This window comes from Aegilops tauschii, chromosome 7 (assembly GCF_002575655.3).
Source record: "Aegilops tauschii subsp. strangulata cultivar AL8/78 chromosome 7, Aet v6.0, whole genome shotgun sequence".
Classification (NCBI taxonomy): domain Eukaryota; kingdom Viridiplantae; phylum Streptophyta; class Magnoliopsida; order Poales; family Poaceae; genus Aegilops; species Aegilops tauschii.
In genome coordinates this window covers 89,473,660-89,487,402 of record NC_053041.3, presented here as the reverse complement: position 1 = coordinate 89,487,402, position 13,743 = coordinate 89,473,660, and the positions used below count along the sequence as shown (strand labels likewise).

Here is a 13,743-nt window from a genome sequence, read left to right as displayed (position 1 = left end):
TAAATGTGAGACAATTAAGATGATTTTCATGAAATGATGCGCAGAAAAATGATGGATTGTTGGAAGAAGCACTCCGCCTAGCAGGAAAAGGAATAGTATTCTCTTTTTAAATAGTATAGAGAATATAGTTGAGGCTAGGCCCAGCAAAATTGTGCACCAATCGCTGCTTCAGTGAATGCGGCCCATCAGGGCCCCGCACGGCGATCATGCAGCCGCTAACTTGGGCCCGCCCAAGGCGGGTGCTCACTCTCTCGCACTTTTTTTTTTTGCGAGGTCGCTCGCTCGCACATTGCTTTTCACTGTTGATTCACTAGTCACTGGTCGTGGTTTGACCGGTCAACTGATGACTTTTGGGGAAAATAGAAAATTTTAAAAATCTGAAAAAAAATGAGTTAAAAAATGTTCATGAATTTGGAAAAAACTTCACAAATTTGAAAAAAAAATCAACGATTTTAAAAAAAGTTCATCGGATTTGATAATAGTTCATCGGTTTTGAAGAAAGTTCATCAAATTTTAAAAAAAGTTCATCAATTTCCAAAAAGGATCATCAAAAAATGAATAAAGCTCATCAAATTTGAAAAACAGTTCATTGATTTTCAAAAAAATCATCAATTTTCAAAAAAGTTCATCAAAAAAGAAAAAAGTTCATCGGATTTGATAATAGTTCATCGGTTTTGAAGAAAGTTCATCAAATTTTAAAAAAAGTTCATCAATTTCCAAAAAAGAATCGTCAAAAAATGAATAAAGTTCATCAAATTTGAATCATTTTCAAAAAATAAATAAAAAAAGGAAAAAGTTCATCGATTTTGAAAAAAGTTCGCCAGTTATAGCCAGTCTTCATTGTTCGTCTGTGATTGTGTCGAAGCGAACGCGACATGGGATCGATCCGCCGCCAATTGAGAGCCCGAGCCGCCTGCCTCGCCACCGTGTCGTTGCCTCGCCGGCCCACCGCTAGACCACCCTGACGCCCGCCGCCCGTGGCTTGCCTGGTGCCTGCCCCGCCTGCCTCTCGACTAGTTGTTGTTCGCATAGGCGCGCACGACGCATCACCGCGCTGCATGCCGGAGCCGCCCGGTCCGCTCAGGCGCTCAGCAGGCAGCAGTTGATACCCCGCATACCCTGATCAGACCTTCTTCAGAGGGAGGTAGTGAGGTACTCCGTCCCAATCTGTATTTTACATTGCACATACATATAATATTGCAGTACATACCCAACTGAATTTGACTCATACACATAATTTTGCAGTACATCATTATGATTTTGGCTACTCCCTCAGTCCGGTGAAGAGTGTATATTTGACTTTAAAATTTGTTCACCAAAGAGTGCACCTCTATCTTCTCAATGCACTTTAAAGTAAAAAAAATGTTTCTCTCTCATAACACGGTAATCAAGACCAATAACATTCTACCCATGGTCTTTTTAATTTCTACCTAATCTTTAGAGGTTGAGTAATTATGACGACGGCGGCGGCGACACGTTCCACCCGCACGGTGAATCCACCTACGGCCGGAAGAAAAAAAGCAGCCCCCATCGATCCCATCCACCCGCACGGTGAATCCACCTACGGCCGCCCCAGCCAACCAACGCAGCCGGTTCGGCCAACCTCCACCCCACTCCCGTCGTCACCGGGGGCCAACACATGGATCGATTCCTCATTCCTCGCCGTCGTCATCATGACGACGGCGGCGGCGACACGTTCGTCGCGGTGCCGGCGCCAGTGCGCCTACGCCCCGAGTGCGACCCACTGCCGCTTCCACTCCCACTCCGTTCCCACTCGCGCCCGCCCTTTCCCCACTCGCGCCAGCCAGCCAGCCATCGCCCGCCCCGCCCGCTTGCTTCCCCGACTTGTCTACTCCCACCACCATCAGCGCCATTTCCCCCTCTGACTCGATCCTCTATCCCTCCCTCTGCTTTCGCTTTCGCCTTTGCGCCGGCGTGCGCACTTATCTGCTGGCGGGGTCCGGACGGCGACGGGGGGTGCGAGTCGGGGCGTCCATCCAAAGCCAGCTCCCGAGCAGGAACCGGTCGTGTCGCTGGCTTGCTAGCGGTGGTAGGTGGGTCGCCGGGCAGCCGGCGCCACAAGCTCTGCTTGTTCTTGACCTCGCCGCCTCGACGCGACGGGACACGGAATTGGTGGTGGGTCCATGCCTCCTCCTTCTCCGCCGCCTCGGCACCGGCAGGAGCGCCGCGGGTGCGGCTGCTGGGCCGTGCTCGCGAGGGGCCTGCGGGGCTCCTGCTTCCGCCCGGCGGCGGCGGCCGCCGCCGCCCCGGCCGGGGCCGCGGTCAAAGGCGGCCATGTCTACGACGCAGGTAGCTGATTAAATTCCTGCTCTTTATCCGGAAGTCTTGTCCTTTTTTTCCTGGTTGGTGGGATCTCTTTGTCTGGTTCTGGGAGCGATCAGCTGCTTTGTTCTCTAGCGATTACATACCGCCATGATGTGATAGCTATGGTAGTACTTGATACGATGTTCTTCTGTTCGTCGAGCAAAGATATACTAGTAAGAAAGACGAGGATCAGATGAATTTTGCTTAGTATTCCCATTCCTTCATGAAGGAACCTGTGTCCTTGCTAGCAGTGTGATTGCCGGCTCTCACAAGATTGTGCAGCACATCGAATTGGGCTTTCTTTCTTGGTTCCTGATTGAGAGTTGAGCATGAATTAAGGACACCTACTGAATTTAACCTTGCTTATTTCGCCGAGTTCAATGTCTTAATCTTAAACAGCTAGTGCCATGGGCCCATGGCATATATATGAGCTTGGGCTTGTGTCTTTATGGGTGGGTAAGTAAAAGGTGTGTTTTGTTCTATTGCAAGATCAATAATCCCCTTCAAACCAATGGTTGTTGCTGCTTATCTTTTGCTTCAAGTTGTGTTATGCAATTCATTATCGTAATTCTGACTAGACCACTGTGACATAACTGAAGAAACACATGTGGTAAATATTCCTCTGTAAACTAATATAAGACATTTTACACTACTTTAGTGATCTAAAACGTCTTAATACTGTATTAGTTTACAGAGGGAGTACTACAGAAGCTTGAATCAAGCCTTTGTTCCTTCGGTTCAAGGAGCAAAATACATCTGATTATGTTGCTTTCTGCTGTGACGCCGATCATTGACATTCTGCCTGTGGCTAACCTGGACAGTATAAGAAATATATCCATGATACCTCAATTCAACTGGATGGATTCTTTTTTCCTTAATAAAAGCTGAGGATAAGTATGCCTAGTATATAATACTCTTGGTCTTGGGTAGTTGGGTATATGTCCATCGACTTTGTTAACCAGTTTGGATACGTGGGGAAGTCCAAGACCTAATAAATATAAGCATCAGCGAATATATTTTATCTAGCTTACACATTTGAGCGTAATCGGAGTACAGCATATTGCATTTCAGAGTGCACTGTAACCATGCTATCTACTTTGTAGTCTCCATTAGTAAATTTCCAGTTTGGGGTGAAATGCTCAACCATTTCCCCCCTTCCATTGCAGCGGAGACGAGATACCTAAACTCTAGCAATCGAGATCTTGCAGATCATTTTCAGAGGAAGCTTGGTGACGAAAATGGTGTTGACGCATCAATTGAGAAGAAAATATCACCCAAGCTACTTGAATTCACTTTCCAAGAGCTTAAATCTGCCACTGTTAACTTCAGACCAGACAGTATTCTTGGAGAAGGTGGATTTGGGTATGTGTTCAAGGGGTGGATTGAGCCGAACAGCACAGCTCCTGCAAAACCCGGCACTGGTTTGACTGTAGCTGTCAAAAGTCTGAAGGAAAATGCTCTTCAAGGTCATAGAGAATGGGTGGTAAGTAATACATGCCTCTTAAGTCCTTAATTTCTTTCTTTAGGTAGAGTTATAACTTCCAAAGAAATCAATTTGCAGGCCGAAGTTGATTTTCTGGGACAGCTGCATCACAAACATCTTGTTAAGCTTATTGGATACTGTATTGAGGATGACCAAAGGCTGCTTGTATATGAATTCATGGCACGGGGAAGTCTAGAAAATCATCTTTTCAGAAGTGAGCAATCAACTTCAAATATTTCTACTGAATGTTGTTGTTTTTAGATTTAGTATTCCTACATTGAGTCCTGAAACTTGGAAGGCTTTATTTAAAATGAGACTTCACATTATACTTATGATTCATTCAAGTGTTATATGTGTACTTTCATGAGCCAATTTACTTATGTAATATTGCATTCCTATCTGGAGGAACTGTTTTCTGAAAGGAAACACATAACAACATCTGAACATTGGATAATATCGCGTCTGAAGGAACTACGTTCTGAAGTTCAACCTATCTTATATCTGAAAGAAGAATCAATAGTTTTTTTGCAAAGAGACAAAAATAATCTAACGGTGACCAGACATGCTATCTTTTTATTCCAAGGTGGTATGCATGCTTTACTATCTCTAGCTTGTGCTTTGCAGTTCAAACTTCAGAACAATTATAACAGCAGGATTTTAGAAACTCTGTTGTTGAACCTTAAGACTTTTAACCTGCATCCATTTTAGGTGGTGTGCGTTTAATTACCGTTATTTAAAACTTTCTTATCGAACTGTTGTTTAAAACTCCAACTTCTGGTACAAATCCTCACAGGAACAATGGTCTGTGTGGGGTTGCTTCTATCTTACTTGTTGGTTTTCGTCTCTGCCTAGCTACTTTCCTTCTTTTACTTATTGTACTTTTTTTGTCCCTTTTTATTCTCCTGTTATCTTACTTTGTTTAATCTTGAAGGGACTCTTCCCCTACCTTGGCCGTGCAGGATGAAGGTTGTTCTTGGTGCTGCTAAAGGTCTAGCCTTCCTACATGTTGGTCCCAAACCAGTTATTTACAGGGATTTTAAGACGTCAAATATTCTTATCGATGCGGTAATTCTCTTGTCAATTTGTTTGTTCCCATGCTTAACTGTAGTATGCTGTTTTAACTGTGAAAGTTCTGCTTTTACAGGAGTACAATTCAAAACTTTCAGATTTTGGGCTCGCAAAAGCTGGTCCCCAAGGTGATAAAACCCATGTCTCTACTCGGGTTCTTGGCACCTATGGCTACGCTGCGCCTGAGTATGTAATGACAGGTATTCAGCGGAAGCTTTTTGTATTCAAAGTAGCCACATTATATCCATCAGGATTTTTCAGTGTGCAGTTACTAGTTGGTACTTTACAGTGTTTTTTCCTAGTTTCTTGAATGTGATAATACCCAAGAGAACAAAAACTCAGTTTATGATTATGTCTATTGACAATAGAATGCCAAGTTTTATATCTCATTTTAAGCACACTGTTCAGGCCACTTAACAACCAAGAGCGACGTATATAGCTTCGGAGTCGTTCTGCTGGAGGTGCTGACTGGCAGGAGATCAGTGGACAAGAAGCGGCCCCCGGGGGAGCAGAACCTAGTCGCGTGGGCGAGGCCGTATCTGAGCGACCGGCGAAGGCTCTATCAGCTCGTAGACCCTCGCCTGGGGCTGAACTATTCTGTCAGAGGGGTTCAGAAGGTTGCTCAGATCTGCCACCACTGCCTCAACCGTGACAGCAAGTCGCGCCCGATGATGGATGAGGTCGTTAAGCATCTGACGCCGCTGCAGGACCTTAACGACATGGCTGCCGCGTCGTATAGGCCCCGGTCATCACCCCGCGGTGAGTGGTATCTCTGAATCCACCCTAATTTTGAATTTTCGAACTGGGAGGATGAGCTGCCATCCTTTTCTTTTGATAAGAATGAAAGCGAAACTAACTGGGAATGTGCTCTCTTCCTCATGACAGGAAAGGCGCGGCGGTGATTGCTGGTCTGACATGAAAAAAACGGCATTTCTATGATTTCTTGGCATTGCTGGATGCTGCTCTTGTTTTAACTGTACAGAAAAGAAAGAGATTGGGCTCCATGTCCATCAACGAAAATTGGAGCTCTGACACCCATGTCTCGCTTAGATCAATCACACTGTTTTTGCCCGTTGCCTAAGCGAATCGATGACATTGTCTGATTGTGATATGTTGTAATAATAACGAGTTAATATCTGATTTGTGTATGAGAATGGTTTGGCCTGGTGGTGGTGTATGTGAGTGCCATCCCAGTGGTCTTGCTGGAGTTCATAGGGGAAGGATGGTTGCTGTTGTGGTTTCTGAACTTGCTGCTTTGTGTTTGGTGCTTAGGGATGTGTTTGGTTGCAGGGCTATCCTCCCAAGACAGGGATAGCCCCTTTTTGGTGTGGTTGCCACCCGTTTGGATCTCAGGCAAGGGAGGATAGGGGCAGCCAGATGGTCCGAATATTCGTCAAAAACAGGGCTATGGTCAGCCGTGAAAGTGGCGGGTGCCGGCAACCACCCCGCACACGAGCATGAAACCCTCACTTCCCCCCATTCTCCTCTCTCTCTCTCTCTCTCTCTTGGCGGCAGCGGCCCATCTAGTAGAGGCTGCGAGATGTGAGTTCGTTCTCTACTCATGCCCCCTTCTCCTTTGTGTTCGTTCTCTACCTCCAGCAATCGCGTGTGACGGTCGACCGTTGCGGAGGTTGCAGCTGGATCTCAAGGAGGGCGACGCGGCTGTTGGATAACCAAAGACAGTAACTATGGGTTGTGGGATAAGAGCATCTACAGCCGGGCTTGGCAAATTCGGCCCCTCAAATGCGCCCGGGCGCGTCCGCGGGCGCTGACCGGGTACCCCTCAAATTTCCACAGTTGCAGCCGGACATCTCATACTAGATTCTCAAATACATACAAAGACATGCAAAATAAAAGAAACCTACGTACTACGTCGATCACCTAGCTACTCGTCGTCGAAGATGTCGACGATCTCCGTGCCCGGTTCGGGCAGCATGGGTGGCATCTGCAGCTCCGGCTCCTCCGGCTGGTCCGCTCCGGCCTCCTCCGCCTCTATCTCCGCGTCGAGTTCGGCGAAGAGCGCGTCAGACTCCGCCTGCTCCAGCCGGAGGAACGCCCGGTTAGCCTCCAAATAGGCGTCATCCTGGATGGACTCCAGGATGGCCTGGTGTTCCGCCATCTCTTCTGACTGGGCGATGGCAAACTCCGCCTCCGCCTGCTCCATGTTGAAGCCTGGCAGCTGCTGCTCCGCCTCCATCGGAGCCATCTCCATCTCCTCCTCCTCCTCTTCCCCAGCCGCGTACGTTCACACCGCGGCGATGGACGCGGTGCCCGTCGGACCGCCGGGTTTTCGGGCGTTTCCGCGTGGGACCCCGCCGTCAGACTGACGTGGCGGGCATGCCCGGGCGCCCCCGTATCCGCCCATACTTGGGCTAGATGTGGGGGGTGTCGGTCAGCCCGGGCGTTTGAGGCCCGTTTAAGGAGCCCGTCTAGGTAAAAAAACGTGACAGGACAGTGACCAGGTGGCCCACCATGACGTATGAGGCGGGTTTGAGAGGTCCAGCTGTAGATGCTCTAACCTCTTTTAATTACCACCAAAACATTGAACTATGGGTTGTATAACTTATAGGTTCTAGTGCTCTATGGAATGTTAAGCTATGAGTTGTATGTACTTGGGTTACCTATGGAGTGTTGAACTGTTATATGTGATGAAGTTCAAGTTTATTTTCTACTGTTATTTTGGTATGTTTTGGGAATAATTTATTTTTCAAAATTATTGTTGTACATCATATTGTCTCCGTTGGGAAATAGCTGGCGTGGTTTTAGCTCAAATTTTGAACTAAAACCACGTCAGTTATTTCCAAACAAAGGGAGTATTTTATTGCCTTGCATTGAAAAAATAATACCAAATTATGGAGGTAATCTCACCACTTCAATAAAAAAATATCACCGCAATCCTTATCCATCACTCATCCTTCAAGGGCTCAAAGAAAACACTCCAATGGATATCCCCAACCATGTTTGTTGGGAATTTGCACACAATGACACTTGTGGTGAACTGACAAACTGCATCGGAAACAAAGTAATCTCAACACCACATCATGTAGTAAGTCAAGGATCGTTGCTTAGCACGGAAGGAAACATATGCAGCAACATATATGGAGGTAAAATGAGTTACTCGGCACACAAGACGCTCCTCAGGCGAGTGTCTTGTGGTATGAGTAACTTTCTGCACAGCATCAAGCATCAACTAAGAGACACCAAATTTTTATGTGGAAAGCCCACCAACTTGTAGGGAAAAACCATAGGTCAAAGCTACCCAAATCCTCTTCCACTATTATCAAATGTGGGATACAATAAGTTCTTCTCTAGATAGTACTAGAAGATCTCATACATCAAGATTTTAATCTTGGATGAACACAACAAGATTTGGGCTCAAGAGTTAGGGATTGGAACAATCTCATCATAGATGGTGGAACCACAACTTGAAGGAGACAAGGTAGTGGACCTAGACCATCACAACATTGGGAAGAAGCTCCATTTGCTTCTTCCTTCAATCTTCCTCTCTTCCCCTTTCTCACTTGGTTTTCTCTCTTCTTCTTCTCCCTTGAGGATGAACTGATATTCGTCACGTTTGGTGATGGCTGCTGGATGGAGGGTAAAGCATCCCCATCCTCTCATGTACAAATTCAAAAATGACCCTAGGTCATAACCCTAATGGGTAGTGGGCTTTTGCACCTCTTTGGCCTGTCTAAAAGGCTTCAAATGGTCATCTCCTCATAGCCCACATGAGGAGGATATCCCAGTGATTTTCCATCCTTTGAAGCAAACAAAACATGGGTTATCCTCACCCACTCACATAACACAAAGTGGATATCCCTAGCCAATTGGTTGGGGATACCCACGATCACCCTAGCCTATCCCTCAAACCAAACGCATCCTAGGTTGGGACGAGTAGTGGAGAGGCTGTGGATCAGGAGATGCATGCATGTTCTTCTAACTGGATGGCTGCTTCGATGGTGTGCATGTTGATGTCTGTTTGTCACATGGAAATTCCACATTAATTTTACGTCATACACTTGCTTTTTTTATTTTATAAAGGGCACTTTTATTGACTCATAAAAGAGCATCAAGTAGATACAATGCAAAATGAGTGTACATTTAGTCTTTGTATGACTAGGATGCACACAGCCAATACCAACCAACATACGAAACTAAAAGAAATAGAATAGACACATTGGCAACGGTAAAGTCTAATACGACGAAAACTAAACCTCTGTTGACGAGGGTGGAGGACCTATCTATAGACTATGTTGTCTGTCATCCATGTTGGATAAAAATCTCCTTGACCATTTGCTCCAACCGCGTACGCACCACCATAAACACCAACATGTTATACGGCTTGCTTACCTTTACGGGAATTAATTAGGAGGAAAATGTTGCACAATTCAGTTTGATCCGAAACACATCACGATTCAGTTTGATTCGAACAAGGTATACTTATGTTCCTGACAGGATTGATCATACGTTCATCTTTGCTAATTTTCATTTGCGTTGAATTTTAGTCAACTATGAATCTATGATTGATTACTAAAAGACTAGAGTTGCACTGTTTGAGAGTGCACTAACTTGGGTAGAATATTACCGTGGTTTTCACATTGTATGGGTTATATATTTCTGATAATGTTTTTTCTCCCGCATGTGGTTATTGTGTATGGATCCACCGTTCCATGTTTCATTTCGGATGAGTATACGACATATACTGTATTTACGTCACATGCAGTGTTTCTAACATCCCAACATAAAGATCCAATAATTTTTAAGTACCATATCTTGGTTGAGACGTCATATACCGTATTTTGTTATCAAAGTATACTAAAAATTGGGCTTGTTTTGAAGATACCATTGAAAGAAAGACCCGGGTTCAAACGAAATATCTATTTGAGATCTATTTAACAGATATGGTTGTACAAGTTTAATGGTGAAAATAAAAGGACCATCTTAGCTGGCGAACGTTCATCGGGAGAGATTGACATTTGCGAACGTTTAGATGGTAGTTTTAGTTATATGAGGTTGACAGTTTCTTCAAAACAGCGCGGCAGTTTCTTCGGTGAAAGTCACCATTTGATCTCACGACGCAACTAAAACTGTTGAGAAAATGCGTTTGCTTGCCACCCTCTTCCCGGGCTGACGTTCGCCAGATTACATTACCAAAATAAAATCCATGTACTAGTCAGTGAAAGAGAGAACTCATTGTGTGTCCGATATAGTGTAACGTGAGAGGAAAAGGACTTAGAGTGGGCGCGGGAATCATGGGACAAGGTTGACACGCATAATGAGAGAATATTTCAAGTGAAAGGGACACTATTTAACAAATGCTCATTAAAAAATTGTAAATATTTATAAATACTAATCCCTTCGTTGACATGACGCTCTAGCGTATGGCCGTGCTTGTTCTTCAAGTTTGTTTTTCCGGTCTCTGATTCACTCGAGTCCGTCCGTTTAGACGTAGTCGACAAAGCTCCAACTTAGATTTTTATCGTCTCCTTATGATGGGGAGGTTATGGTGTCTCGTCTCGTGCGCGTGATGTCGAGATTTGGTGTTAAGTGCTTCAGCAACGACTGCAATTATAGGGCGTTGGTCCTTATGGTGTGTGCACAGACTTCTGCAGTCATCGACAAGGTCAAGCCAGCTCCGGCAGAGAAGCGGTGACAAAGACGTGTCGGCGACGGTAGTGTTTGTTCGGTTGTCTAGAGGCATTAATTTAATTTTTATTACGCTTGATGTGTTTTATACTGCTGATGAACTTTTACAACCGATATGGATCCCTTTCCCCTTGAAAAAAAGGCTGGACTTCGAGTGCGGCGTTTCGGTGCCCAGACTCATCTGCACCCGCCCAGAAAATAAATCGCAAAAAATTCAAAATAAATTCAAAAAATTCCAATTTTTTTTGCCTGGTAGACAATTTATCACGTGAGGTCCGCTCCAAATGTTAGATCATTTGGACTTCTGAGAAGCTCTCAGAAAAAAGACAAATCGGGTCAAAATAGTGCATGAACAGTAAACATTTTTACAGATCATGAATTTGTCTTTTTTGTCGAGAGCTGCTCAGATGTCCAAATTATTTAAAAATTAGAGCGAATCTCACGCATCAAATTATCTACCACACAAAAAAATTGAATTTTTTTCAATTTTTCTAGTATTTGTTTTGATTTTTTTCGTCAGGGCGGGTGCAGCTCAGCCTGGACTCAGAAATGGATTACCGCTGGACTTTGATCTTGATCTACTGTATTTTATTTTATTTTTGAATCGGCAACCTACCGTACGCTTAGAAATGTGAGAGAATTCTAAGAAGAAAAGGTACTGGTTGGTCTAGAGAGGAATCCCAAGCGAAGAGTCCAGCCATAGAGTAGAGTTGGCGAAGGCGCCAAAACCCTGACAGTTCACGGGCGCTCGGGTCTCGTCTCAAAGGACAAATCCTCAGTCAGCCTCACATTCCACTCTCATGCTCCTTCCTTCTCTCAGCTGGCGCGTCACGCACTCGCGGCCCCGTGCCATGGCGGCATGCGCGCATCGGGCGCATGGAGTACAACTAGAATTGACGCCTCTGTAGGCGTGCAGTGCGCGCCCGTGACCGTGAGCCCCGCGCCGCCCGTGGCCTCTTGCGCCATCGGTCGCCAGGTGGGCTCCCGTCGAACACCTGGCGCGCGGCATGGCGCGGGCGTCTGGCATATCCCCTCTATAAAATGAGACGACGGGTGCGTCTCACGGCACCGCATTGGCATTGGGATCGCGCACTGACCGGACACCCCGGCGCCATGGCCAGCCTTGCCAGAGTCTGTTCCCTCCTGCTTGTTGGCGTCGCCGTCGTCCTGCTCCTGCCGGGCACGTACGGGTCGTACAGCAACTGCCCGCCGGGACATGGCGGCGGCGGTGGTGGTGATCCCGGACACCACCACCCGCCCCACCACGGCAAGCCGCCCAAGCACCACCACGGCCCACCGTCGGGCCACAAATGCCCGCCGTGCCACCCGCCGCCCACGCCGCGGCCACCGCCGACTCCGCCGTACGGGCCTCCCACGCCACTGCCACCGCCGTACGTGCCGCCCACGCCGCTCCCACCGCCCTACACCCCGCCGACGCCACCGTACATTCCACCAAGCCCGCCGTACGTGCCACCGACGCCACTTCCACCGCCGTACGTGCCACCATACGTCCCGCCGACGCCGCCATACACTCCGCCCTACGTCCCGCCAACTCCACCATACACGCCGTCGCCGCCCTACGTGCCGCCGACACCGCCATACACGCCGCCCTACGTGCCGCCGACACCGCCCTACACGCCGCCCTACGTGCCGCCGTCGCCGGGGCCGGGGAGGAAGACGTGCCCGATCGACGCGCTGAAGCTGAACGCGTGCGTGGACGTGCTGAGCGGGCTGGTGCACCTGGTGATCGGGCGGGAGGCGCGGAGCAAGTGCTGCCCGCTGGTGCAGGGGGTGGCGGACCTGGACGCGGCGCTGTGCCTCTGCACCACCATCCGGGCGCGGGTCCTCAACATCAACATCTACCTCCCCGTGGCGCTCCGGCTGCTCATCACCTGCGGCAAGCACCCGCCCAACGGCTTCCAGTGCCCCACCGTGCTCGACGCCTAGCCTGCATAGTGCATAGCCGCTCGGCTCGCCATAGCCTTACTATACTAGCGTGAGTGGTGTGGACGCTACAGTACTTGCTTGCTGCAGTGCTGTGCGTCCCTACGATTTGTGTATCTCGATCGACCGATTTTCTTCTTCCCTGTAGTATGGAGTACGAGTGTAGCAACTCCGTGTGGTTTCCGACCAAGTGTTGTTGAATAATTAGAGTAATTAACATGGAACATGTGCTATTTACTGCCCCCTGTTTTTCATTGATTTTTTTTGAGATCCTGTTTTTCATTGATGCATTTGAGCTTAGTTTTGCGTGTGATACAAGGGGTATATGGGCTTGTTGGGCTCTTCGGAATTGTATATGGGCCGGTACGATGGCGGACCGGAGCTGCTGCTTTGCCATCCCGGCCCATGCAATGCTCTGCTGAGGCCCAGTTTGGTTCACATGATTGATTTCTGCAAAACCTCAAAGAAAAAACAAATTGATTTCTGCATCGACTCATCAAAATAGAGAGACAGAGAGATTGATTTCTGCAGGATTTTTCGTATAAACGCTGTTCCTAAAAAATACTCCGTAATGAACAACTGAGACACAACAACACCCTCAGCTTTATACCATGCAAAAAAGACACCCTCAGCTTATTACAGTATGATTTGGGAAGAAGCCCGAGGTGCACGCTGGCTGACTCTGTGTGGATAGGGAGGCTGGGAGGGTGAGATGCAATGTGAGCTCGAATAAAATTATCCATCCATGTGGGATAGGGATACACTCCTACACGTGATCTGAGGAGCTAAGAGACAAAAGCAATCGATGTGCGGCCTTTTTTATTTAGTATAATGCTCCCTCCGGTCCTTTTTACTTTGCATATAAGAATTGTCTGAAGTCAAACTTCATAAAGTTTGGTTTATTTATATGAAAAAATATCAATATTTACTATGCTAAAGTTATACAATATGAAAATTTAAGTCATGACACATCTACTGATATTGATTTTATATTGTGAGTGTTAGTATTTTTTTCTATAAAGTTGGTTAAATTTTACGAGGCTTGATTTTAGACAAATCTTATATGCGAACTAAAAAACCGAAGGGAGTAATAAGAAACTCAAACAAGACAAATGTATATCTGCATGGGACGGCAAGATAAGGTAAGTGCATATATTTGTGTTGTTTCAAGCTCATGCTGTTTTTAAAATCACTAATGCACACATATTGGCGTACACGTAAAACTAGAAGTGACGCTTCCCGGTGGTTATTGCAAAACATTAGGACGCTATAACTGT

At 46.7% G+C, this 13,743-nt stretch overlaps 2 protein-coding genes across 3 annotated transcripts; both read left to right on the top strand.

The window, feature by feature from the left end:
- Positions 1 to 1,627: 1,627 nt before the first annotated feature.
- Positions 1,628 to 6,024, top strand: LOC109759601 (serine/threonine-protein kinase PBL36). Of its 2 annotated transcripts, none has more exons than XM_020318424.4 (7): positions 1,628 to 2,310; positions 3,492 to 3,808; positions 3,887 to 4,022; positions 4,740 to 4,873; positions 4,953 to 5,076; positions 5,285 to 5,635; positions 5,762 to 6,024. In XM_020318424.4, the coding sequence occupies exons 1-7, from the start codon at positions 2,145 to 2,147 to the stop codon at positions 5,776 to 5,778; spliced, it is 1,245 nt and encodes a 414-aa protein (XP_020174013.1). In that variant the 5' UTR covers positions 1,628 to 2,144; the 3' UTR covers positions 5,779 to 6,024. The 2 variants fall into 2 exon arrangements, with proteins under 2 accessions (XP_020174013.1, XP_020174014.1); XM_020318425.4 differs by having other exon boundaries at positions 1,861 to 2,310; positions 3,534 to 3,808.
- Positions 6,025 to 11,577: 5,553 nt separating this feature from the next.
- Positions 11,578 to 12,703, top strand: LOC109759611 (uncharacterized). The gene has a single exon (XM_020318436.4). It carries the CDS (start codon positions 11,636 to 11,638, stop codon positions 12,467 to 12,469), a length of 834 nt encoding a protein of 277 aa, XP_020174025.1. The 5' UTR covers positions 11,578 to 11,635; the 3' UTR covers positions 12,470 to 12,703.
- The last annotated feature ends 1,040 nt before the right edge of the window (positions 12,704 to 13,743 follow it).

Excerpts from the sequence above, each read along its gene's own strand:
- LOC109759601 (XM_020318424.4), top strand. The coding sequence starts at position 2,145 with ATGCCTCCTCCTTCTCCGCCGCCTCGGCACCGGCAGGAGCGCCGCGGG. Across the intron at positions 3,809-3,886 it reads AAGGTCATAGAGAATGGGTG|GCCGAAGTTGATTTTCTGGG; the intron begins GTAAGTAATACA and ends ATCAATTTGCAG. Across the intron at positions 5,077-5,284 it reads GCCTGAGTATGTAATGACAG|GCCACTTAACAACCAAGAGC; the intron begins GTATTCAGCGGA and ends CACACTGTTCAG.
- LOC109759611 (XM_020318436.4), top strand. The coding sequence starts at position 11,636 with ATGGCCAGCCTTGCCAGAGTCTGTTCCCTCCTGCTTGTTGGCGTCGCC.